Below are 27122 nucleotides of genomic sequence, written 5' to 3' on the forward strand. Positions count from 1 at the left end.
TATGTGCAGTGGTGCACAGGGTGCGCACCCCCCTCCTCCCATTTGCGGGACGGGGGGGGGGGGGGGGGCGCATTTCCACCCGCGCTGCCCCCGCCAGTCAGCCCATATGATATTCATTCATTTCTTTCATCAGTCGACTTGACTGAATCAAATTATTGAGTAGTTGTACTGCGTCATCGTTTCTGTCTGGCACATAGATAGGTAACACATACCTAGGAGAAATGTTGTGGCCATTCTAGTGATATCAGTTCATTATACTGTCTGGTATTTGTTCGAGAAAAGTTGTGAATATTCTACTGTTTTCTTGCACAGAGAACCTTAGATATGTAGCATTACAAATACGGACTATTTGTCAAATAGGAATATAGTTTAATTTAGAAGCAGAAGTATTAAGACTGAAGAATGAATAAGTAAAAAGTCCTAGTTGTAGCAAGTGCAAGTACGAAGATTAGTCAAGAGTGAGAGTGATCAGGTTATTGTGAAGTATTAGTAATAGTAATTCATTGTAATTTCTCAGTAAAAATATTGTTCTGAGACTCATAACAACATTTTTACTGATAATGTAACAACAGTTTTCATTACCGAACTCAACTAATATTAGTTAGGTATAGGAAATAATTATGCGCATACTCCGGTAATAGTGACTTTCGAGAAGATTCCTATAAATGTGTTGTTACTATATAGGCCCTCTATCGAATGCTATCGACAATAAAAGGTCCACACACACAAATTGCTGGATGACGCCATCATTGGAAACTTGCCCTTGAGGCATTCCATGTCAAGTCATCCAGGCCATGACACCCATTATGTAGTTGTGAACTGAGATTTTGTGTACTGCTTTTGTATCTAATATCATGAACTTTTGCCAATTTTTATTGCTCTATATACATTCTGTTGGTAGCAATTGCTAAAATGTTTGATACTTCAAAGCAAACTGTAAGAATTTGAAAATAGGCTGCAGTATTGAAACAAAAAATCGTATGCTGACAGTTTTTTTTCCTGAATATCCTTTCATACATGTAGTTTCTGAAAACATGTTAGAATAGTCCAATTACATTTTTGTAAAGTAATTTTATTGTTAAATTAGAAAAATTATTTTGGACAATTGGCCCCCCTCTGGAAGACACTGAACAAATTAGATAATAAAGTTTCATCACACATAAAATCAGTTTGAGAAATGAATGGCACTGGGGAAAAAATTATATATATATCCTGGAGAGAAATACAATTAATACCCAAGAGAAATTGGCAACATAAGTACACATAACAATATTCAAATTGAACAAAAATTGCAGTATATGAAACAGAATTACACATTATATAATATATGGTAACTTGTACATTACATGGCATATGATGGCATATGAACACTTTCTTACCTCTGCCATAACCCAATTGACTCAATGAACAAATACATAGCATTTTGTTTATAATATTTAAGCATTTTGTTCAAAGCCAATATTGTCAACACTGCGCAAAATGCTGGTGCTGCAATCGGCTTTCAAGTTGAGTCGTAACTACACATGTGACGAGACACTTTGATGCTTAGATAATATTTTTGTGTATGAGAACCACTTTTCTTCCACCAACTGTGAGGACTCTCAGAGAATAAGTATGGCTTGTTGCTGTGGTGATATCAACTTCACACAAGAAACATTACAAACATTATAATCAGGCAAATAGGACGACGGGGATTGTCCATGAGGATGCATGAACCTTACTGTAACATCTCCTTCGTCACGATTCACCTTCTCAACAATTCCCAAATACCAAGAAGAGTCATATGCACATGCAACATAGCAGTTGGGCTGCACAGTGCATTCTGTCATTAGTGCTTCATTTGGCATTTACCGGCATGATGTGTGGCTTATGAGCGGCCGATCGACCATGAAAACCACATTTTCTCATCTCCCGCCCAACTGTCATAGTACTTGCAGTGGATCCTGATGCAGTTTGGCATTCATATGTGATGGTCTGGATAGAAGTATGCCTATTACACATTATGACTGTCTTCAACGGTCTGCGGTCTCTGCCAGTCAACAGATGAGGTCAGACTGTAAGGTTTTGTGCTGTATGTGTCCCTTTGCATTTCCACTTCACTATCACATCACTATCATCAACTAATGAGGAGGTATTGAATAGAATTGGGGAGAAGAGGAGTTAGTGGCACAACTTGACAAGAAGAAGGGACCGGTTGGTAGGACATGTTCTGTGGCATCAAGGGATCACAAATTTAGCAGTGGAGGGCAGTGTGGAGGGTAAAAATCGTAGAGGGAGACCAAGAGATGAATACACTAAGCAGATTCAGAAGGATGTAGGTTGCAATAAGTACTGGGAGATGAAGAAGCTTGCACAGGATAGAGTACCATGGAGAGCTGCATCAAACCAGTCTCAGGACTGAAGACAACAACAACAGCAACATCACATTGGAAAGAGTGGACCTAGGGATTTTTAGGAGTGTGGAAATCTCACATACAGATGAATGACACAAGTGACACCCAATCACCTGACCACGTTTGAAGTCAGTGAGTTCCGCAGAGCATCCCATTCTGCTCTCTCGCGATGCCTAATGACTACTGAGGTCGCTGATATGGAGTACCTGGCAGTAGGTGGCAGCACAATGCACCTAATATGAAAAACGTATGTTTTTGGAGGTGTCCGGATACTTTTCATCACATAGTGTATGTACAAAAAGGGCCCAAGGGTAATCATACAAATACAGTTGCCTTTATTGTAGCCTTTGAAGGGAACATTTTTCCAGAGAAAGTTAAGGTTGTGGTGCACAGGTGTGATGTGAAAACATATGTACCACCATCTGTGTGGTGCTTCAGTTGTTAATGCTTTGAGCATGTGTCATTCCACAGCATGGTGATCCCAGAATGTGGCAGCTGTGGACAATCCCTCAATGAATGTAGCCCTTCTGAACATTCACCTTTGCTTATCAGCTGCACACAGCATCATCCTCAACGTTTGACAGTTTTCCCAGTTTGCAAGAAAGAACAGAAGATCCAGAAATACAAATCTCTTGACTGCCTGTCTTATATTGAGACACGGAGGAAATATGAATGTCTTCAGCCCATGGGTATGCCATTCTGTTACGTAAAAATGACTACCATTGACCTCCTGCCCCACCTCAGCCTTTCCCAAACCAGGTTCCCCACCAACCTTCTCTCCCGTTGTTCTTGCAGAACCTTCTTCAGAAACCATTTCTTGCACCCAGCCAAAGTAGCGGTGTCCTTCTTTGGCGACTACCATTGACAGGGCTCCCTTTTTGGGACACCTTTCCCAGGAAACACCCAGACCAGAAGCCTGATGCCAAACAATGCATGATGGAGTCACACCTGTTCTTCATCTGTTCATGCTCTCACTGCAGATAGCTCCTTTAAGGAAACTTGCCCACCAGAGTTTGAGGAGGAGGAGGAGGAGGAGGAGGAGAATAGGGACAAGGTTCCTCAGGTGCCCCTGGAAGCACCAGATCCCTCCATGCAGTTGGAATATGAGGTGTTATTTATGGATGTGGTTTCATCCCTACTGATGACAGGCAGTGATACAGTGACCTGACTGGTCCTCTTGGCTCCATGCATAACGTGGCCACCAGTCATATGTTCATTCAGTGAAATTGTAATGGGTATTAATGAAACATGCTGAAACCACAAACCTTATTTTCTCCTCCAGTGCAGTTTTAATTGATTTCCATGAAACATGCTGTAGTGATTACCACTCTCCAACACACTATGGTTATCATGTGGTCTGTCGGAACCATGCAGAACTCAAGAGGACATCTAGAGGGGCCTGTACATTGGTTCGCACAGATGTCATTGGTAATGGATTCCTCTTTGTACCACATGGTAAGCAATAGTTGTGCTGAAGCAAATGACCTCAGTGATCATCATTTTCAACATATACCTATCTCCAGGCAGGCCACATGCTGTGAATTGACCACCTAAATCCAACAACATCCCCCCCCCCCCCCCACACACACACACACTTTCTCCTACTTGGGGACTTCAATGCCCATCACCCCCCAGTGGGGGTGTACCACTTTGTCTGATAGTGGCTTCCTAATTGACTAGCTTCTCATGGACCATGAGCTAATGATCTCTTCCCTAATCTTGTGGCTTCTATACACTGGTCGCTAGACAGCAGCCTGTGTGACTATGACCACTTTCCTGTGATTCTGTTGTTTCCTTGTCAATGACAGAGACACCACCATGTTGGGTGCTTCAAAGAGGCAACTGTCCTTTGTATACCTCCGCTGTTACATTTGCCACCTCTGTTAGATTATATTCATGGTGTTATGTAAGGTGTCACAGATACAGTCATCTATACCTACTTCTGCATCTGCATCTACATCTACACTCTGTGAACCATTGTGAAATGCGTGGCAGAGGGGTACTTCCCACTGTACCATTACGACTTTTTCCTGTTCCATTCACCTATAGAGTGCAGGAAAACAGATTGTTTACATGCTTCTGTGCATGCTGTAATGAATCAAGTCTTGTTTACATGCTTCTGTGCATGCTGTAATGAATCAAGTCTTATCCTCATGATCCCTATGAGAGCAATATGTAGGAGGCTTTAGTATAATCCTAGACTTATAATTTAAAGCCAGTTCTTGAAACTTTGTTAGTAGACTTTCTTGGGATAGTTCCTGTCTTATCTTCCAGAGTCTGAAAGTTCAGTTCTTTAAACATCTCTGTGACACTCTCTCACATGTCAAACAAATCTGTCACCATTTGTGCTGCCCTTTTCTGTAAATGTTCAATATCCTCTGCTAGTCCTACTTGGTATGGGGCCCATGCACTTGAGCAATATTCTAAGATAGGTCACATGACTGATTTGTAAGCAGTCTTCTTTGTAGAAAGATTGTATTTCCATACTATTCTACCAGTAAACTGAAGTCTGCTATTGCTTTAGCTTTGACTGAGCCTATGTGATCGTTATGCTTCATATCCTTACTAAACGTGACACCTAAGTTTTGTATGAGTTTACAGATTCCAACTGTGACTCACTAACATTATATTTATAGGGGACTGTGTTTTCTCATTTTGTGAAATGCACAAATCACATTTTTGAAATTAAATGCAAATTACCGATCAGTGCACCACTTTGAAATTTTATCGGGATCTAACTGAATATTTGTATTGCTTCATTCAGACTGTACTTCATTGTAGATAATTGCATCATCTGCAAAAAGTCTGAGGTTTCTGTTAATATTGTCTGCATGATCATTAAAGTACAACATGAACAACGAGGGATCCAGTACACTTCCCTGGGGTGTACACGAAGTTACATGTACATCTGCCAATGACTCTCCATCGGAGATAACATGCTACATCCTCCATGCCAAGGAAGCCTCAGTCCAGTCACAAGTTTCGTCTCATACCCCTTATGATCATACTTTTGATAAAAAGCTTAGGTGTTGTACTGAGTCAAATACTTTTCGGAAATTGTGAAATACTGCATCCATAGCCTACAGTATGTCGTGAAAAAAGTGCGAGTTGGGTTCCACATGGTCTGTTTTTGAAACACATGCTAGTTGATGTGCAGGAGGTTGTTCTGTTTCAGATACCTAATTATGTTTGAGCTCAGAATATGTACTACGATTCTACAACGAACTTATTCAATGACATTGGACAGTAGTTTTGTGGAGCACTTCTGGTAACCTTCTTGTAGACAGAGGTGCCCTGTACTTCCTTCCAAATACTGGGCAAGTTTTATGTTCGAGCTATCTACAATAGATTATAGTTAAAGGAGAGGCTAATACGTCTGCAGTGTATAGAATCGTATCTGATGGGAATTCCATTGTGCCCAGGGGCTTTGTTAAATGTAAACCATTTCACCTGGTTCTTAACACCACTGACATTGATCTATTTCACTCACCTTCTCAGTGGTATGAAATTTAAGTTGTGACAATACTTGTGGGTTTTCTTCTGTAAACTTGTGCAAATGCCATCCCCCTTCCCTCCCCTTTTTCTCCAGGCTCCCCCCTCCACACACCATTGACTGATGCTGTAGTGGACCAAAGACATTGCAGTAGCTATTCAGGTTTGCTGATGATCCCTGCAATGATTCCAACTACTCCCTACATGGACCAACCTTGTCATTTTTAAGCAACTTCATTGTAAGGTGCTCTATCTAATCAAAAACTGTAAGAAGGAATGCTTTCAGAACTGTGTGTCTACCTTGGAAATGTATGCCTCTTCATTTCAGATGTGGGCCAAGCTCCGTAGTCTTCAGTGCTGCCAATGATCAGCAGCTGTTCCGGGTCTTGTCGTACAGGGTGTGTTCCTGATAATTCATTGGTTCTTGCAGAGCATTGGTCTCTTGTTGCTTTCTGGCTACCTTTCTACTGCTGAAACCACAAGTTGAAGACATCCACTAACTCCACATCAAGCAGAATCCTATAATGAACCATTCAGTGACTGGGAACTATGCCTTGTCTCATATCCCTACACAACACAAAGCCATGATTCAGTTCACTGTTAGATGATCCAACTCGTGAACATCCTCCAAAGGTAACATCTACTCAGGGTCTTCAACTGTGTTTTGCTCGAAGGTGTTTTCCCCATGGCAATGGTGAGATAGAAAGTTGTACCAGTGCTCAGTCAGCCAAGAACCCACCATTTCTCGGTAGCTACTGACCTATTAGTGTGATCAGTGTGCTCTGTAAGCTGCTTGGAAGGATGGTTGGCTGCAGATTATGCTGGGTTCTCATATTTCTCAGGTCCTTTTGTTCCCCTGTCGGTGTGGATTCTGGGATGTCCGATCCATGGTTGTTCATTTGCTTAGGCTAGAAGCAGCACTCTGACAAGCTTTTTGCAATTGCCAACAGCTTGTCACAGACTTTTTTGACCTATATAAGGCATACGACACCACTTGGTGTCATCACATTTTACTTACTCTCCAAGGTTCTAAAGCTTTTGAGGCTCCCTACTGATTTTTACTCATAATTTTATCTCCCACCAGTTGTTCTAGGTTAGAGTTGACACTTCACTCAGCTTCTCAGGGGCCCAGGAGAATGGCACCCAACAATGGGCTAGTGACCTCTGTTGGGCCGCTGTTCACCCCTGTGTAGTATGGCAACAATTTTTGCATTTGGTGCAGCTCCCATTCAGTAGCCTTTGTTGAATGTACTCTGCATGGGCTCTTTCCCATGGTTTCCAGTTCTCTCCTTCAAACAAGCACGTCATGCATTTCTGTTGTTACAACATGGTCCAACCAGACATGGAACTCTACTTGGATACCCAGAACCTGGAAATTGCAGCACAGTCCTGTTTCTTGGGTCTCCTTTTTGATAAAAAGCTGATTTTGCTGCCCCACATTCATCATGTGAAAACTAGCTGCATGCAGAAACGTAACACTCTCTGCTGCTTCTTTGTCCACACATGTCTGGGTGCAGTCATGCTACTCTTACCCATATATACCAGACTCTTATTTCATCCCAGCTGGGCTTCAGATGACAGGCTTATGTCTCAATGGCTCCTTCAGCTTTGAAACTATTAGACCCACTCGATCATCATGGCAAGCATCTGGCCACTGTGCCTTATGGTGCTATTCTTGCCATCCTGGGGTCTCTGTCATTCATGACCTTCTCACTGACCTTCATCGTGCTTCAGTTGTTTTTCTCTGGGTCCAAAGTCATGTGGACATCCCAGGGAATGAACTGGCTGACCATTTGGCTGGAGGAGCATGTACTTGCTCCCCATTTGCTTTGACAATCCCAGGGGGTGGATTTGCACATGCACATTAGATCTCTGCTAGCTCACAAATGGAACGACATCTGATGGGCTGCTGCCCCTCTAGTCAACTTCTCACAGTCAAGGAGATTTTTGCAGCATGGTGCTGCTCCTTCTACTTCTCCCAGAAGGACTCCACAGTCTTGTGTTGTCCCCACTTTATCATATCAGGTTAATGCATAGCTACCTCCAGAGCAGGGGCAGGGTGGTTGGGCTTGGGTCGTCATCTATATTCTGGGCCAGGGGTTCCCTCACCCACGTCCGTGGTGAGGGCACACTTTATTTCTCTTTTACTCTGTTTCAATCACTTTTAGATTTTGCTTGTCTCCTCTCTGCAGCACACAGTTTTCCGTTCTAGGTGTCACACTCTATTGAATAGTGAGCGCTCTTGACTGTAATGGCTCTGTGGGTGGATAGCTGTGGGTGGGACATTTCTTGCTGCATACAGAGCCCCGGGGACACCTACTTGCTGACTTCCTATTTCTGTCATCTTCTTGCTTTTATTATTAATGATACAAAAGATGTCTATTATGTTTTTAGCCTATCCACTTTTACTGTTATGAATCTCCTGACTAGATCAGATTGTGCTTTCCCTGGATGGCTATACTCCTGGATTAATGACCTTGATGTTTAGTTCCTTAACAGCCCCACCCCCCCTTTTAAGTAAACACAATCAACAATACGACATAGGAATCAACTTAATTTTTCAAGGATCTCCTTGACAGAATAGGAGTGACCCATGAGGAAACTTTTCAGCTTCGATTTTAAAGTGCATGGATTCCTACAAAGATTTTTGAATTCTTGTGGCAACTTATTGAAAATGGATGCAGCAGTATACTGCACACTTTTCTGCACAAGAATCAGGGAAGTGTGTTCCAAATGCAAATTGGATTTCTGCCTAGTGTTAACTGAGTGAAAGTTGCTAATTCTTGGGAATAAGCTGATGTTGTTAACCAGAAACGACAGTAAGAAATATGTGTTCTCTGTTACTTGTTATTAGACATTTTTGAAATACTGTGGAATGGGGTGAAACTGATCATTTTTCAAGACTTTTGCTTTCGGGCGCTGATTCTGCTGAACTATGATGAGTGAAAATTTAGTATATGAATAGCACAGCTGAAAGGTATCAGAAAAAATGTGCTGTAATGCTATTTCTTCTTATCAAGGGATCAGGAAAAAAAGAAGGAAAAAAAGACAGGGTGATCAATGTCATACTTGTTTTGTGATGAGATTAATTACATTTGTGTTTTGTTATATATGCAGAATGCTTGCAGTCATTTCCAATTTCTCACAAAGTCTCAAGAATTTTGTTTCAGATATTTTTGAAATCGTGGTGTAACATCAAGTATTCTGTAATTAATGGGAATAATAAATTACTCAAGAGATTTTATTTAAATTACATTGGAGAAACTGCACTCAATATTAAAAAAGAAAAAAAAAACTGAAATGTTTTTCAAGGCTTCAGCAAACAAGTGAGAAAAGTCTGTTTCTTGTATCCCAGATTTCCCATGAATAGCTTTGCACCTGTTTAAAATCTTCCTTCATGCCATTTTCTCAGGTCTAAAGAAGACAACATTTAGAGGTTAACACAGATTTGTTGAGTTTGGTGATGTACAAATACTTTTTGTCCACAAACACTACAGAGTCTTAGAACTTTGAACTGAAATGAGGTAGTAGATTGTCTTTAGAAGAACTTTTAATACTTCATTGATGCCTGGTGTGTGGGTGGAAAAGTGATTCAAACCAGTCTGTAAATTTTGCCATACCAGTCAAATCATGTGAAATATGACTTTATCGGGCCACAGCATCCCACCATGATTTTTTGCAGTGTATCCAAATCTTCTAAATATGTGCATCTGTAGTATTTGTGTTGCAGTTTATTTTGACAAACTCCCCCATTAGATTTTTGATGTTACCCCTCCAAAATTGGAGCACACTTCAGATCACAATAAGTGATAGTAAGATGATAACCAGTAGCATAAAAGACGAAGTTCAAATGGTAATGCATAAAAACAAAATTTCAGTGACACTTAGAAGTATTTAGCCCAAGAGAAACAAGTAAAATACTAATCACATTTTACCATGTGATTACACAATACACAACTGTACTAAATTTGTGCTGCTTTTGGATTCCTCTGTACATACATTAAAATTGTTACCTACAAGAAGAAAATAAATAGCCTTCTTGATATTTACTGGAAATTAATTTCCCAGCAGAGCACTGGGCTGTGATCAACCTTAATTGGTAATGTCAATCTTACCTCATTGCACAGTACAGGCTTTCTGTTTCATGTACCTTTCCACCACCGTCTCCGTAAACCACCATGTCAAACTCTTCCGAGGAGTATAATTGTAATATTTTTCCTGTTGGCTGCAGTGTTAACCTGTATTTTAGTTTTAATGTCCTTATTATGTTAGCAAACAAATTTTATCTCAGAGTATTTACTTGCCCTCCAAACTGAAATTGACATTGGACAAATTGATGTTGATTCATTGGGTCAACTGAACATAGTGATACTGTGTGTCTGTTTTGTTCCATGACATAATTACTTTGAAGCATGTGACGTCATATTTGCAGAATCAGAAAACTGGCAATATTTCTTCCTCGCCCCGCCCCTCCTCTCTCGATCTCCTCTATGTAATTTTTTGATGTGGGTTGGGGTGAAGGCTGATCCACATCTGCATCTATACTCTACAAGCCAGTGTGAAGTGCATGGCAGAAGGTACTCCTCATTGTACCAGTTATTGGGTTTCTTTCCATTCCATTCATGCATGGAGCATGGGAAGAATGATTGTTTAAATACCTATATGCGTACTGTAATTAATCAAATCTTGTCACCATGAACCTTGCATGATTGATATGTAGGGGTTTGTAGCATATTCATTGAGTCCTATTTCCCAGTTCTTGAAACTTAGTAAGTAGGTTGTCTCAAGATAGTTTCACTTTCACTTTTAAGAGTGTTGTGGCCGAGCGGTTCTAGGCACTTCAGTCCGGAGCCGCGCTGCTGCTACGGTCACAGGTTTGAATCCTGCCTCGGGGATGGTTGTGTGTGATGTCCTTCGGTTAGTTAGATTTAAGTAGTTTCTAAGCCTAGGAGACTGATGACCTCAGATGTTAAGATCCATAGTGCTTAGAGCTATTTGAACCTTTTTTTGGTGCTAATTCAGTTTTTTCAACATCTCTTTGATGCTCTGCCACAGGTCAAACAAACCTGTGATCATTTGTGCTGACCCTCTTGGTATATGTTCAAAATCTGTTGCCAATTCTATTTGGTATGGGTCTCTCACACTTGAACAGTATTCTAGAATGGGTCACACAAGAGACTTGTAAGCCATCTGCTTTGTAGATGATTGCATTTTCCCAGTATTCTATCAATAAAGCAAAGTCCGCCAGCTGCTTTACCCATGGCTGAGCCTATATTATCATTCCACTTCATATCCCTACAAATTGTTGCACCCATATATTCCTATGAGTAGACAGATTCCAGCTGTGTTGTGAAAGTTGGCTGATGGTAAGGTGCTCAAGATTCGTGAGCATTTGATTTGTGAGAATGGTTGAAATAAAAATTGGGGAATTCTAAAGCTTTATTTCTAGTAATTAAGGTTACATGAATGTCTTGGGAGACCACCGACAATCATGATGACTAAGAGTGTAGTAAAGGAGCATCTGATCAAATCAAGAGCTGGGTGGCAAGAGAGGCAGAGCTCTAGGCTTCACTGTGCTCCTCAGTCCGCACTCAGCTGGCACATGACCATTTCCAACTTCTTGATTGATGGACTGTTTCTATTGACACTGGTTCTGGAACCTTTACCTTGTCAGAGATGCGTAAGCAAAGCATTACTGTATCGGCATTGCTGACTGTGTTAGTGGAGTTCGCCCAGGCACATAAAGAGGGTGAGGGTTGGTGCCAGCATATGGCAAGTAACTGATACCAGCTAGCACAAATCCAGCTGTGGCTCACAAGAAAACTTGGCTGCTCCCAGTGACAAATATTTTGCTTAAAAAATCTATTTTCCATTTTGCTTCTGCCCCATAGGATACTCGGTTTTTTTTTTTGTTTAATGAAATGCACAGTTTTCCATCTCTGAACATTTAAAGCAAGTTGCCAATCATTGCACCACATAGAAATCTTATCAGGCTTTGACAGAATATTTGTGCAGGGTCTTTCAGATAGTATTTAATTATAGATGACTTCATAATCTGCAGAAAGTGTCAGGCTACATTAATACACCACATGGACAGCAAGGGTCCCAACACACTTGCTTAGGACACACCCAGAGTTATATCTGTCGATGTCTTCCCATCCATGACAATGTGCTACATTCTCCCTGCCAAAAAATCTCAATCAAGTCTCCAACTTCACTCGTTACCCCATAGGTTTGCATTTTTGATAATATGTGTAGTTGTGGTGTGGAGTCAAATGCTATTCAGAATTCCTTATATTACACTAATATTTATGGATTGTTTAATCTGTTGAGCTAAAAATATTACTAATTCATTTTAAGAACTGAAGCAATTAGTACAGGAAACGCTATTTTTATGAAGGCAACAGAAAAACCTGTGGTGAAAATTACTAGTTTCTTAAAACCTTTTGAGACAATTGTCGCAAACACTCAAAAACAGTGCTACTTCGGGATAACTGTAGACAATATACTCTCCTCTCGAAAGGGAAAACTAAAGGTAACAAATTGTGTGCTAAAGTAACTAAGCACAAATGCCAGACGGAGCGAGGTGGCGCAGTGGGTAGACACTGGACTCTCATTCAGGAGGTCAACGATTCAATCCCTTGTCCGGCCATCCTGATTTAGGTTTTCCATGATTTCCCTAAATCGCTCCAGGCAAATGCCAGGATGGTTTCTTTGAAAGGGCACGGCCGACTTCCTTCCCCATCCTTCCCTAATCCTATGAGACTGAAGACCTCGCTGTCTGGTCTTCTTCCCCAAACAACCCAACCCAACCCAACCCACAAATGCCAGATTACTACGAAATAGCTTAATGCACATGACGATAGTAACTCCCAAACATTCTCTGAAATTCACGTATATTTGCATTGACACTCTCTGAAATTCTGGGTGAACTGTTTTTTGACAGTAACTGTAAATCACAAATGATGATTTGCTATGAAATTAGTTTTCCATAACACTCGTAAAATTTTCAAAAATATACTGATGTAAACATCTAAAAATTCTTAAGAACAGTCCTATTTCTCACATAATTGTAAGCTACAGTGAAATTAGGAAAATATTGTGTTTGAGGGAGAATAGGCCTGCTGTTGCCAAAAATTTTAAGAGAGCACAATTTAAGCTGAAGGATACAATTGATGATGATGATGATGATGATTAGTTTATTGTGGCCTTTATAAATGTTTGAAATTTCACAGTATATTGCGATACGCACAGGTATTGACACAGTCAATGAAAATTTATGCAGAAGTGACGTGATCAGTAAAATATTAGAATCTAGAACATCGAATAATTATATGGACTCGCACATGTGGTAACACACAAAGGAAAATTCAAAGGACCATTTTTATATGTAAATGGACATGCAGATTGCGTGGGTGTTTCACTTAACTGATTCTTAGAACTTTTGCACTGACATGCCAAAGATGAACACTACTGTGTTACATCAGTTTATCTCAGTCAAAATTATGAAAATGGTGCAGAACCAATAGAGCACATCCTCTGTTGGAGAAGCTAACTTAAATGTGATCTGTAACATAACACACAATTCAGATTAAGGGTTACAGCGTGCGAGTTGAAACCATCTAATGTGAAAGCAAACTCTTTCTTGTAACAAGATCTGATATGTGTTGTAGCCTGAGGTCTGGGTTAGGCTGAAAGGTGACAGTTTGTTCTTGAGCTGGTGAAACAAAGGCTTGAGTTAATCCCAGTCACCATTATTTTAGCAAATTATTGTCTGTATGAAGCACATTTAAAAATTAATTCTCACTGTATCCACCCTACTTCCATAGATGCAAAGTACAAAGCTGCTGCCATGTCATTTTCCTCTCAGTAAATCTCAGCAGAACTCGCATCTTTCATTCCCTGTGCCCTTTGTGTTAAAACTTCAAGAAAAAAATTACTGGCAGATTGTTATTTGTATTTACAGAGTTTATTGCTCTCATCCTAATGAATGTTTAAATTATAAGGGGCATTCAAAAAGAAAAGAGCTGGGGGCATAATTACAGAAACCAGTACCTGTATGTTAGAAGCATTGGCGCTGGCTGTTGAGACACTTGTTCCACTGTGACAGAAGGTGGTGAATGGCTGTCTCATAAAATTCCTGGGGCTGCGGTGTTAACCAGTCCCATACATAAAGCTGGACGTCGTCGTCCGAGGTGAATCATTTGCCCCCTCGTAGCCTTTTTAAGGGGACCAAAAATGGCATAATCACAGGGAGAGATGTCTGGACTGTATGGAGGGTGGCTGAGAACCTCCTGTTTGAATTTCTGCAGCAGTGCCATGACTGTGTTGGCTGTATGAGGCTTTGCACTGTCGCGGAACAGAGCATTAAGGCTTCCATCCAGTCACTTACTGATCAGTCTGGCCTGGCAACGGAAGACAGCAAAACGAAAGTTTAAATTTTAAATTTAGCATTTGAGAAATCTTTTATGCAGGAGGATCGTACAAACATACCGCCGTTTGAGTCTCGTACAGATTCCCATATGGACACCCCTGGGGTTGTGAAGCAACTGAATGGGTTGACAATAAATAAATCGCCAGGTCCAGAGCGGGATTCCAATTCGGCTTTACATAGAGTACTCTACTGCATTGGCTCCTTACTTAGCTTGCATTTATCGCGAATCTCTTGCCAAATGTAAAGTCCCGAGCGACTGGAAAAAAGTGCAGGTGACGCCTGTTTATAAGAAGGGTAGAAGGACGGATCCTCAAAATTACAGACCAATATCCTTAACATTGGTTTGTTGCAGGATTCTCGAACATATTCTCAGGTCGAATATAATGAATTTCCTTGAGACAGAGAAGTAGCTGTCCATGCATCAGCACGGCTTTAGAAAGCATCACTCCTGCGAAATGCAACTCGCCCTTTTTTCACGTGATATCTTGCAAATCGTGGATGAAGGGTATCAGACAGATGCCATATTCCTTGACTTCCGGAAAGCGTTTGACTCGGTGCCCCACTGCAGACTTCTAACTAAGGTACGAGCATATGGGATTGGTTCCCAAATGTGAGTGGCACAAAAACTTCTTAAGTAATAGAACCCAGTACGTTGTCCTCGGTGGTGAGTGTTCATCGGAGGTGAGGGTATCACCTGGAGTGCCCCAGGGAAGTGTGGTAGGTCAGCTGTTGTTTTCTATCTACATAAATGATCTTTTGGTTAGGGTGGATAGCAATGTGCGGCTGTTTGCTGATGATGCTGTGGTGTACGGGAAGGTGTCGTCGTTGAGTGACTGTAGGAGGATACAAGATGACTTGGACAGGATTTGTGATTGGTGTAAAGAATGGCAGCTAACTCTAAATATAGATAAATGTAAATTAATGCAGATGAATAGGAAAAAGAATCCCGTAATGTTTGAATACTCCATTAGTAGTGTAGTGCTTGACACAGTCACGTCGATTAAATATTTGGGCGTAACATTGCAGAGAGATATAAAGTGGGACAAGCATGTAATGTCAGTTGTGGGGAAGGCAGATAGTCGTCTTCGGTTCATTGGTAGAATTTTGGGAAGATGTGGTTCATCTGTAAAGGAGACCACTTATAAAACACTAATACGTCCTTTCTTGAGTACTGGCTCGAGCGTTTGGGATCCCTGTCAGGTCGGATTGAGGGAGGACATAGAAGCAATTCAGAGGTGGGCTGCTAGATCTGTTATTGGTAGTTCAAACAAATTTCGGGCTTGCAGCCGGTCGTCGTTCAATACTTCGCACGATATTTCAACTGGGCACCTGCCAGACATCTTCAGGTGAGCCGTCGCAGACTGGTAGGTTTGGTCATCATGCAAGTGTTAAGGAAATGTTCAGGAACTCGGGTGGGAGTCTCTGGAAGAAAGGAGGCGTTCTTTTCGTGAATTGCTACTGAGGAAATTTAGAGAACCAGCATTTGAGGCTGACTGCTGTACAATTTTACTGCCGCCAAGTTATATTTCACGGAAAGATCACAAAGATAAGAGAGATTAGGGCTCGTACAGAGGCATATAAGCAGTCACTTTTCCCTCGTTCTGTTTGGGAGTGGAACAGGGAGAGAAGATGCTACTTGTGGTACGAGGTACCGTCCACCACGCACCGTATGGTAGATTGCGGAGTACGTATGTTGATGTAGATGTAGACCCCATGGGTGAGATTGCCTGGTCGTTTTGATTTGATTGCTTGGCGACGGGTGGTCGAGGTTTGCGAGCTACGCTGGGCATTCACTGTTGTCCCAAGCTGCAGGAAGTGAATCAGAAGGGGGCCATTTTGGTCAAAAAAAGAACGTCAGCATAACCTTTCTGATTCACCTCGGATGATGACGTCCAGCCGTACGTGCGGAACTGGTTAACATCACAGCCTCAGGAAGACAGCCATTCACTGCCTTCTGTCACAGTGGGACAAGTGTTTAAACAGCCAGGGTCAATACTTCTAACATACAGGTAGTGGTTTATGTAATTATGCCTCCAGCTCGTTTCATTTTGAACGCTCCTTATATTTATGATAACACAGCAGTGACAGTGTTTGACGAGTGCTCAGACTCCCCTTCATATGTTTGGAGCAAGAAATTAACATCACACTTTAAAATTAACTCTTAAAAAAAGTAAGATGTTAAAAAATAAACAAACCCATAGAGCTACTTTAAAATACTGGATATACTATTTATACGAATGATATAATTTAATTATTTTTCATACCCCCACCCTTTCTCCTCTGCAACAAAATAGTGCGTTTTGTTGATTTAGGTATATTGTACCTGGATCATAATAACAAAGTGACTGACATTTAGTTTTTTTGTGCAATAGGGCTAACATAATAAGAATTTGATGGAATATGTAGGTAATGTAGCTAATAATGAATATTCATAGTTTCCTTACATGTTCATCTGTCAGTCACTTTGTTATTCTGATAAAGGCATTATTTCTTGACTATAAAAGTTGTTTGCCTTGCTTGTCATTTGTATCTTTCTATAAAAGGTTGTCTTTCCAGTGCGTGTATTACGCTGTTGCCAGGTCTGTTGAAACTTTTCTTCATTTGGCTGGGATCAAATATGTAACTTGAGCTATTTACTTCGTAGAGTTGATTTGTTGCTGTTGCTGAAAGCCTGGTGTAACACCACTGACCTATTGGGCAGTAATGCACACATTAATTCATGTCCCAGAAGATTTTGAGTTTCAACATAATTTATTTTTGCTGTGGAGTCATATAAGCAATAAAACAACCCTTTGTACAACTGAATAAAGTTGGCCCATTGTATGCCTTTAAGAATCGATAATATGTTAACAAATTAGGTTGGCACAGAGGCCTCAACAAAATTTTGAGCAAAACTGCGTGCATAACAGTAGTTCTGCATGGCCCTTACATACATATTGCTACAGTGACGTAATTGTTAAAAACAGAAAATTAAAGAAGTAATATGAATTTTGACAGATCTCCAGTAAGTGACATTGTATGAATTGTAAAATAAAATAACATTATGTAGTATATGAATTTTGTTATAGGTCAGCCTTAGTCACAATGAAAATAGTAATATGTGTAAATAAAACAGCACATATTACATTTTAGTGAATTATTTGTGAAATACCAAATATAATTTCTTCCTAACATGTTTCCCGGCTTTAATGACAATGTACATTATTTCATTAATAACAGTCTTTCAAACACGATCCTGGCAGCTTCGCAATTACATAATGAGACTCCATTCTGTTCTCTACCTTAAAATATCATCAGATTTAAAATATGTGTCATAGACAATAATTTCAACTGTATTTTAAAGATTTTAAGAAATTAGTATAGCTTCAAACATTCCTACCAGTTACACTGTCTGCTTGAGGTGCCAGGAATAATTCCACAGTTTTATTTCAACATAACAATTCCCAAACTACGGTATTACTTATATTGCCCATTGTTAGGCAGTTCTTAGGATTGCCATTGATATATTATTAGCTTTTCTTATTAATTAATATGAGAGAGAATCTATTGGTAAGAAATTTTAAACAAGCGGAAAAGGCTTAGCTGCTACATTTCAGTGTGTAAGGTATGACATGTGCTGAAAGATGTCAGCTTATTTTACATGTGCGAGGTTCGGCATAAATACTGTGTGTACACTTGGGCTCGTCGGTAGATGTCTTATCACCTGAAGATGGCAGGGACATCTTAGGACCATAATATTGTTACACAATGTCAATGGGATCAAGTTGCACACTTGAAAATTATTAGAACAATTCTGGTTCCACTTTTTGCTTCTGTAGTCTCAGGTTGCTGTGGATCTTTGTTGCTCTGTGTCAATTGCAGTCCACTAAAAATGTTGTCTATTGTAGCAACTATTTATTTGCAGCTCGTACAAAATAGATGTGTGTTTCAAAGTTTTACTGACCTTCAAAGTAGTCACCAGCATTGTGTATAACCTGTTGCCAGCAATGTGGAAGTCATAGGGTGCTCTTAGCAGTGCCAGTTGTGTTGACAGTTTGAGCGGCGCGGTATGTTGCTGGACAAATTTGTAGCAGTTCTTAAGCAAATGCTGTGAAGTGTTTCCTTCAGTTTAGAAATAGAGTTGAACTCACGAGGGCTTAAGTCAGGGGAGTGCAGTAGGTGGTACAGCACTTAGCAGCCCCATCAGTCAAACAAATCAGTAACAACTTGCACTATGCATGCTTGAGCATTGTCCTGCAAAATTATGGTCAGGTCCTGTAGAAAGTGTCATCACTTCTGTCTCTAAGCTGGTTGTAGGTTGTGTTCCAACAATGAACAGCATAGAGACAAAAGTGATGACACTTTCTGCAGGACCTGACCATCATTTTGCAGGACAATGCTCAAGCATGCACAGTGCAAGCTGTTACTGATTTGTTTGACTGATGGGGCTGCTAAGTGCTATACCACCTACTGCACTCCCTTGACGTAAGCCCTCATGAGTTCAACTCGATTTCTAAACTGAAGGAAACACTTCACGGAATTCGTTTCAGAACTGCTACAAATTTGTCCAGCACTAGACCACGCCACTCGAACTGTTAATGCAACTGGCACTGCTAAGAGTATCCTATGACTTCCACATTGCTGGCAACAGGTTATACACAATGTTGGTGACTACGATGAAGGTCAATAAAACTTTGAAACACACATCTATTTTGTGCAAGCTGTAAATAAATAGTTGCCACTATTAAAGTTCCAGCCCTTGTATGTTGTATATACATAAGTATAACAGCTTAAGAGTAATTGTTGTAATGCTCTGGTTTCAGAACAAACTGAAGCTGATGCAGAAAATGATCTGGCTGAAAAGCAAATGGAGCTCTTTCGTCTTAAGAATCGCTTGGATGAAACACTGCAAGAACTGGAAGAGTCACAGAAGAAAGTTGAAAACTTGCAGGGCGAAACTTCAAAACTCAGAGAAACTGCAAACAGGTGGAGTTTGAAACAATGTGTTTGATAATCAGACTAAGATTTAAGTGTCGAATGTATTTCTACTTTACTTTGAAATATTGGCAGCCACTGGATACTAGGTCAGAAGTGGTCTAGTGAGAGTGACTGTAGCTACTACTATGTGTGTACTTGGAGCCTTTGATGTAATATGGATATTTTGCAGATAGTTTGTACCTGTATGTTTCATGATGGTACAGAAGGGCACTATGCATTATGCTTGCTTTTCAGGATGTGTCGAAGTTGTTTGTGGGGATTCTATGGATTCATAGATGGTTTGAGGTGTGACATGTGGGAAAGCTGCAGACAAACTACTGGTGACCTTACTACAGGTCTATATTTATTTATTCAGCTGAAACAGTCATTTGATTGTGCCCTATTTCCAAGTGTGTTTCAGTATTATCTTATAATATTTAGTGCTGTAGCTGCAGGCAGCGGCGTACAATGAGGCGAGTGTGTACGCTGCCTGGGAAACAGAGTGCAGAGCTGGTATCACTGGTATGCTGGCTGAGGCAGCATGTTCCAACAACACCTCGGTCACGGGTGGCCGGTAACATCATCTCCACTGCAAAAGTTTGTGAGTTCCCAGTGACAAGGTGGTGATGTTGCCCAGAATCGAAATTTGGACCGATGCTTAAGATCAGGGTTGGGTGGGTAGCACAGAGTTGGTTGCCCGAGCTGGGCAGACAGGTATTGGTCGCTCGCCGTGACCCAGTGGCAGCAGAGCTATGGCATTGGCTCCAGTTGACACAGACTGGGTCACATACTGCTGAGCTGGTTTAACCGTAGTTAAATACTACTGTTCCTTGCTGATTTGATGGTAACAGCAGTGTTTGTGGGTCACAACAATTGTTCTGGGCCAGGCGATGACCTAATTCTCATAATACGCTGCAATACCTCCTGCAAGCTGGCCCAGTGCTGTCTGTCAACACAGAGCCATTGCAAAGCTGCTGATCACACAGTCTGCTGGCCAGTGCCTGACTTGGGTGTGGTCTGATTCTGTCTTGGCACTACTCTGTTCGTTCCAAGTCATGTTTATAACTTTCACCCTTTACAGTATTTTTAATGTGGTGAATCTGTATTATTTTTTCAATTATCACAATATGCTAATTTATTTGGAATTCAGTTACTTAAAACATGACACATAGTGTCAGCAGCGGTATTGGGAGCTTGAATTAATACTCGTTGATGAAAAAAGTGGATAGTGACATGAGACCTATTTAACAGTAGAAAGATTGGGTTTGCAGACCTGTGTGTGACTTTAGAGTGGAGGGAAAAGAACATTCCTATTTAGTGCCTTGAATATCTTGTAGTTTTGTACCTACCAAATGGCAGTCACGGGAAGTAGTACTTTTCTGCTTTCACATCAAGAAATGTGCTGCGGAAAGTCATTGTTTGCTAGAAGAAGCGTATGGAGAATATACTCCGTTGGGAACAGTGTGCAGAGATTGATTTTGATGATTAAGACAATGATTTTGAGGTGATAAAATGCACCCTGGGTGGTATCTTGCACCATGCCTGGACTCTCAGTTTTACAATTCACAAACATTCTGTTCAGTTTCTCTTGGATAACATTACTCGTAGACTGCTGGGGTACACATATTCCATCCGATGAGGTAACAGGTTGGCAACAGGAAGGGCATCTGGCCACCCTTTAAATTAAGCATACCAAATCTTTCTATAACCATGCTGACCCTACACCAGTTGCAGGACAAAGGCACAAGAAAAAGAAAGATTCTGATCCAGGTACAAGTGAAACTAGTTGTCAGAACGAGGTATTTTGATCGCCGACATTGATTAAAATACAGCAGTTGCTTTAAAGGCATTTGCAAAAAAATGTCAGTCAAGATGAGGAGTTCTCATATCAGGCTCTGCAGGATTATGTGATGGACGCCATCTCCCACAAAAACTGTCATGTCTCTGTGAATAAGAGGTGGTTCTGACATTAATAAATGTTAGTAAAGTTGGGGGGTAATATCTAAAAGAGAAACCAAATATGAAAACTGGAACTACACAAAGAAAACTGATTAAGTATAAGTAGAGGATGAGACTGAAAGAGGGTAGATAATTTCAAGCAGTTTTATGTATTGGCCGAAGAGAGTGTTATGTTACGTAAGAACCACCTTCTATTGTGTAAAATTTAGGTTAGATGAACAAAACAATTGTAAAATGTATGTTATCAAGACCAGAAATGTCACAATTAATAAAATATTCCAGGCTATTGTGCCGTGCCCAAATGAATTTCTCATTTAAACCCAACGTTTTATCCCCATCTGTGGAGGACAAGGGAAATGCGAGATGTTTGGAATGACTGACTATCGTAGTAAGATTAATGACTTATTAGAGCCGTAAACATATAGGAAACTGAGTAAGGACCCCATTAACAAGGTTCTTTGCCAAAGATGCACAGTAAGATTAATGACTTATTAGAGCCGTAAACATATAGGAAACTGAGTAAGGACCCCATTAACAAGGTTCTTTGCCAAAGATGCACAAAGAACATTTTCCTCTAAGACATATAGCTAGTGTGTCATTGGTTCGTCCACTTATTCTCAATTACTTAGTTCTTGACTACATTATTATGATTGTATATGGGCTGATTGGATTCATATATCAAGAATTTGGCATGTTTTAGCAGTAAATTAAACAGTATACTGGTCCAGGTGGAGAAAGAATTAGTTAATTTTGATGTAGTATCGCTGTTTACTATGGTTCTGTTCATGAGGTGTTGCACCAGCTGAGCCAGATTTTTCCTCCACATATTGCTGACCTGTTCAGATATTGCCTCACAGCCACAAATTTCAAATGGAATGATGAGTTCTATGAACAGACAGATGGCATGGCTAAGGAGAGTCCCTTCAGCCCAGTTATAGCGTATTTCTTTACAGAAAAATTCAAGGAGCAGACATTGGAAACTGCCAACAAGTAACCGAATGATACATTTGTTTTGTTGAGGCATGGGAGGGAGGAACTAGCTTGTTTCCACAAACATTTGACAATTTCAGAACAAAGATTCAGGTTACCATAGATGAGGATCCAGGCAGAATATTAAATTTTCGTGATGTGCTAGTTTTCAAGAAAGATGGTGGTAGCTTAGGCCACGTGGTTTACAAAAAACCCACGCACACAGACAATTACCTACAGCAGGATTTGAACCACTACCAACAACAAAAGCTAGGTGTCAAAAAATTTTGGCAGATAGAGCAAGGAACATCTGTGAACTAGAGCTGTTTGACGCAGAACTAAAACATCTCACCAATACATTGCTAAAGAATGATTATTTGTCTGCTGAGGTAAAAAGAACAGTAAGACGACCGCGCAGAAATTGTAGTAATGCACAGGCCATGGAGACTGTAAATTACCCCTGTAATTTCAATAGGAAGGAGGAGGGTGTGAATTTGAATCTCATCTAGATTTCGGTGCTGAATAAGTAGCACACCAGTCTTCCATCATGGGGTGACAACAACAGTGGATAATGGCAGTTGACAACAGCCAATTGTGCCCGGGCAGTTAAAATATGTGACTAGTGAGGCAGGGTGTGAATCTGACACTAAAAGAAGCTACAGTCACCCTTGAAAATGTCCTCTGCAGATGGGGACAAAACATTGGGTTTAAATGTGAAATCCAGCTGACCAAGGCATAGCATAGCATAAACTGTAGCAAAACAAGTTGTCACATGCAGCAAACTATTTGAAGTAGACTGGTTGGTCACATTTGATCTGTTGATCTCAGGTAATAGAATTGTATCACAATATCAACATGCTTGTTTGCATTCCTAAAGTAAGAGGAAGCAAATGTTATACAAAACATTATGAAGTGAGATGCATGTACGTTGGGTTGTTTGAAATTATGATATACTTTTTGTTACAGAAAAGTAGAAAGCACACGCGTGAAACGCTGTATGGTACATTGTTTTTAATATTATTATTGCTGTAAGTGTCTACTTTAATTCAGTAGGCTGTTTGATATCACACTTTCTTTGAATGAGAAATCTGTCCACTTAGAAATGATACAATGATTAAAAGTACTACTCACATACGCTGACGTGACAAAGGTCATGGGATATCTCCAAATAATGTGTTGGACTTCCTTCTGCTGGGCGTAGTGCAACAACTTGACATGTGATGACCCAACAAGCTGTTGCGGTTCCCTGCAGAAATATTGAGCCATGCAGCCTCTATGGCCTCCCATAACTGCGAAAATGTTGCCTGTGCAGGATTTTGTGCAGGAACTGTCTTCGCGATTATGTCTCATAAATGTTCGATGGGATTCGTGTTGGATAATCTGGGTAGCCAAAACATTTGCTCAAACTGTCCAAAATTTTCTTCAAACCAGTTGCTAGTCGTTGTGGCCCTGTGTCGTGGTGAATTGTCATCCATAAAAATTCAATCACCGTTTAGGAATATGAGTCCATGAACTGCTGTAAGTGATTTCCAGGTAACTGAACATAACCATTTCCAGTCAGTGGTTCAGTTGGAACAGAGGACCCAGTCTATTCCTTGTAAACAGAGCCCACACCATTATGGCGCCAACACCAGCTTGCACAGTGCCTTGTTGACAACTTGGGTCCATGGCTTCATGAGCTCAGCACCACACTTGAGCACTACCGTCAGCTCTTATCAACTGCAGTCGCTACTGATCTGACCAGTCCACAGTTTCCTAGTAGTCTACTGTCCAACTGGTATGGTCAAGAGACCAGGAGAGGTGTTGCAGGCATTGCTGTTAGCAAAGGCACTCGTGTTGGTCTCTGCTACCATAGCCCATTAACATGAAATTTGGCCACACTGTCCTAATGGATATGCTCGTTGTATGTCCCTCATAGATTTCTGTGGTCATTTCATGCAGTGTTGTTTGTCTGTTAGCACTTACAACTCTACGCAAACGCCGTTGCCCTCAGTTGGTAAGTGAAGGCTGTCGGCCACTCTGTTGCCTGTGGTGAGAGGTAATGTCTGAAATTTGGTATTCTCAGCGTACTCTTGAGATGGTGGCTCTCAGAGTATTGAATTCCATAACAATTTCCAAATTGGGATGTCCCAAGCATGTAGCTCCAAGTAAAATTCCACGTTCAGAGTCTGTTAGTTCCTGTTGTGCAGCCATAATCATGTCACATGAACCACCTGAGTACAAATGACAGCTCCACCAATGCACTGCTCTTTCATCCCTTGTCTGTGCAATACTACCGCCATCTGTATATGTGTCTAATGTTATCGCATCACTTTTGTTACCTCAGTGTGTAGTTGAGGTAGTGAAAAACGGCTTGACGTATTATCTTCTGTTTCTTCTGCCTTTGTCCTGCATCAGCACAGGCTCGGCATGGTTATTAATGGATTCAGCATGCTTAATTTAAGGGGTGGCTGGATGCCCTTCCTGTCACCACCCTGTCTCTCCCTCAGCCCTCCCCTGGAATGAATGTGTGTACCCCAACTGTCTGCGATTGGTGTTGTACAGGGTGCAGCACTTAAATCCAGATAAATGAAACTTTTTTTACAAGCAAATTTATTAAAACAAAATACAAATGAAAATGAAAATCCTTTTACATACAAGTAGTGGTATCTTTCAGGAGTAATGTTACTAGTTGTAATCCCCTTCACCTGCAATGACCGCCTCCAGTCTTGTCCTGAACTGATTTCATGCACTCTTTAAAATAGTGCTGTCAAATCGGAATGCTACTTCAATAGTGGTGTGTAGAAATGCAATGTTACGATGCCTTTTCAAATTGGTAACTCTTTTGACAATGCTCTAAACATAGCAGTCAAGGGGGTTCAAATCTGGGCTATACAGGGGCCAGAACTCCTTTGACCAGAACATGTCAGTGTTACCCGAGAGCCAGTTTTGGATTAAATGGCTCATATGAGGTCCTCCACTGCCATCCTACACTTTGTTCGCTCAGTGACATTAAATACTGTCACCAGTTTCCTCAGCGATTGCCCCGGGTCCTCTGAAATCAGCACCTGAGCCTGCTGCAGTTTGTGACACGAGTTTACTCGCTGCCTTGGCAGAACCTTCTCCAGACTTGCCCAAAGCATTATACTTGGCCACAATATCGTAAACAGTTGATCCTGGGTACCCGAAGAATCAAACCATTTCAGTGGGCGATCGTCCAGTGCAAAGACTTTCGATAATGGCGGCTCTTCGGTTGTACTCCACACTTGTCCATAACATCTTGGCCATTTTGAGGTTCTGACTGTTTAGTAGATTCCTACGGCTTTCAAGAACGCCAATCGCAATCTCCGGCTGAACTACGATATGGCAGGAAGTTGAAATTGAAATTCATCCGAATTTAGCGATGCACCCTGTACATATGAAAGTGAGTGAAAGTTTCCTAAATGTTTGAGAATTGTGCAACTGAGGTGGGACGTGGGTACCAGTTTAGTATACATCTTTTGGAATGTGGAAAACCACCTAAAAGCCTTGTCCTGGTTGGCCGACACAGTGACTCTTGACGTTAATCTGCCAGCGTGATATAATATTCTTTAAGAGATCTTTATTTTCTAAGCTACCATATTTGGTCTGTGGCATAATTTCAATTTATTCTCAATTATTAATTATATTAGTGCCGTATGTCAATAATGTACACACACAACATGTCACATGAACCACATGAGTACAATTGACAGCTCCACCATTGTACTACTCTTTCATCCCTTGTCTACGCAATACTACCGCCATCTGTATATGTGTATATCACTATCACAACACTTTTGTCACCTCAGTCTGTAGTGACGATAGGGCAGGGAGTCATTAATCAACATCTGATTATTACTGACACATGCTCAGTGGAAATATGTGTAGCCCAGTATTGTTTTGGGCTTCATATGTCTCTTTTTGTGTGTGTGTCTGTATTTGTCATTTGTACATGTTTCAGACTGGAGAGAGAGAACTTGGATTATCGCCGACAGTGTCTGTCTGTTTCGGATGAGCGTGATGAATTGACAAGGTTGTTGGAGAGGCGCAATGCTGAACTGAATTCTCTTCAGGAAGAAAATAAGGCTCTTGCCCAGCAAGCGAAAGATGCGGTTGCTGCGAAATATGAAGTTTTAGTGAAGATAGATGAAGTTGACAGTAGGCAGGCTAGTCTAGAAGCAAGGTAGGTATTTTTACATGTAGTTATAGTTAAACTGTTTTGTTAACTGAGAATTACTGTGAAAACATAGCTTTCTTCATTCTTAAACATATTTTATGGTTGATTTCACCTGTAGTGAAAAAGCACGTGACATCCATTTCAGTAATATTTCATCTGTAATGATGATTTTTTGTGTTCAACTCTGACCTCTTAAATATTGTATTGTTTTACTATGGATGTCTGCTAAAGTAAATTTGTGTGCTATGATTAAATGAAATTACTGTGCTCATTGTTTTTCCTCAGGTTTATGCTTGGTTAGTTCATTAAATATTGCTGCATTGTTTCTCTCAGGAATCTAATGATATTGATACTCCATTGTTATGCAGCAGTTGTATGAAAGTTAGAGCTTCTTGAGGCACTTTTGTATTACTGATGGAACTCTTTTTGTGCAGAAGTAACTTAGGATGTGCCTGTGCCGTTCATGTTGCATATTAATGACCTTGCAGAGTAGTAAAATCAGACTTTTTGCAGATGGTGCAGATATCTATAATGAAGTATTGTCTGAGAGAAGCTGCATAAATATTCAGTTAGATATTGATAAGATTTCAGCGTCATGCAGAGATTGGCAACTTGCTCTAAATATTCAGAAATGTAAAATTTTGCACTTCGCACAACCAACGAAAAAAATTTAGTATCCTTTGACTGTAATATCAATGAGTCACTGTTGGAATTGGCTAAGTCATACAAATACCTATATTGC

General features: G+C 40.7%; 1 protein-coding gene across 2 annotated transcripts in view; it reads left to right on the top strand.

The window, feature by feature from the left end:
- LOC126162069 (nucleoprotein TPR-like) overlaps positions 1-27122 on the top strand; it is a 280494-nt gene that overhangs the window by 31802 nt on the left and 221570 nt on the right. For both annotated transcript variants that reach the window (XM_049918330.1, XM_049918331.1), the window contains exons 2-3: positions 19122-19284; positions 26165-26386. In XM_049918330.1, coding sequence (XP_049774287.1) covers positions 19122-19284; positions 26165-26386 — 385 coding nt within the window. The remainder of the gene's footprint in view (positions 1-19121; positions 19285-26164; positions 26387-27122) is intronic.

This window comes from Schistocerca cancellata, chromosome 2 (assembly GCF_023864275.1).
Source record: "Schistocerca cancellata isolate TAMUIC-IGC-003103 chromosome 2, iqSchCanc2.1, whole genome shotgun sequence".
Classification (NCBI taxonomy): Eukaryota; Metazoa; Arthropoda; class Insecta; order Orthoptera; family Acrididae; genus Schistocerca; species Schistocerca cancellata.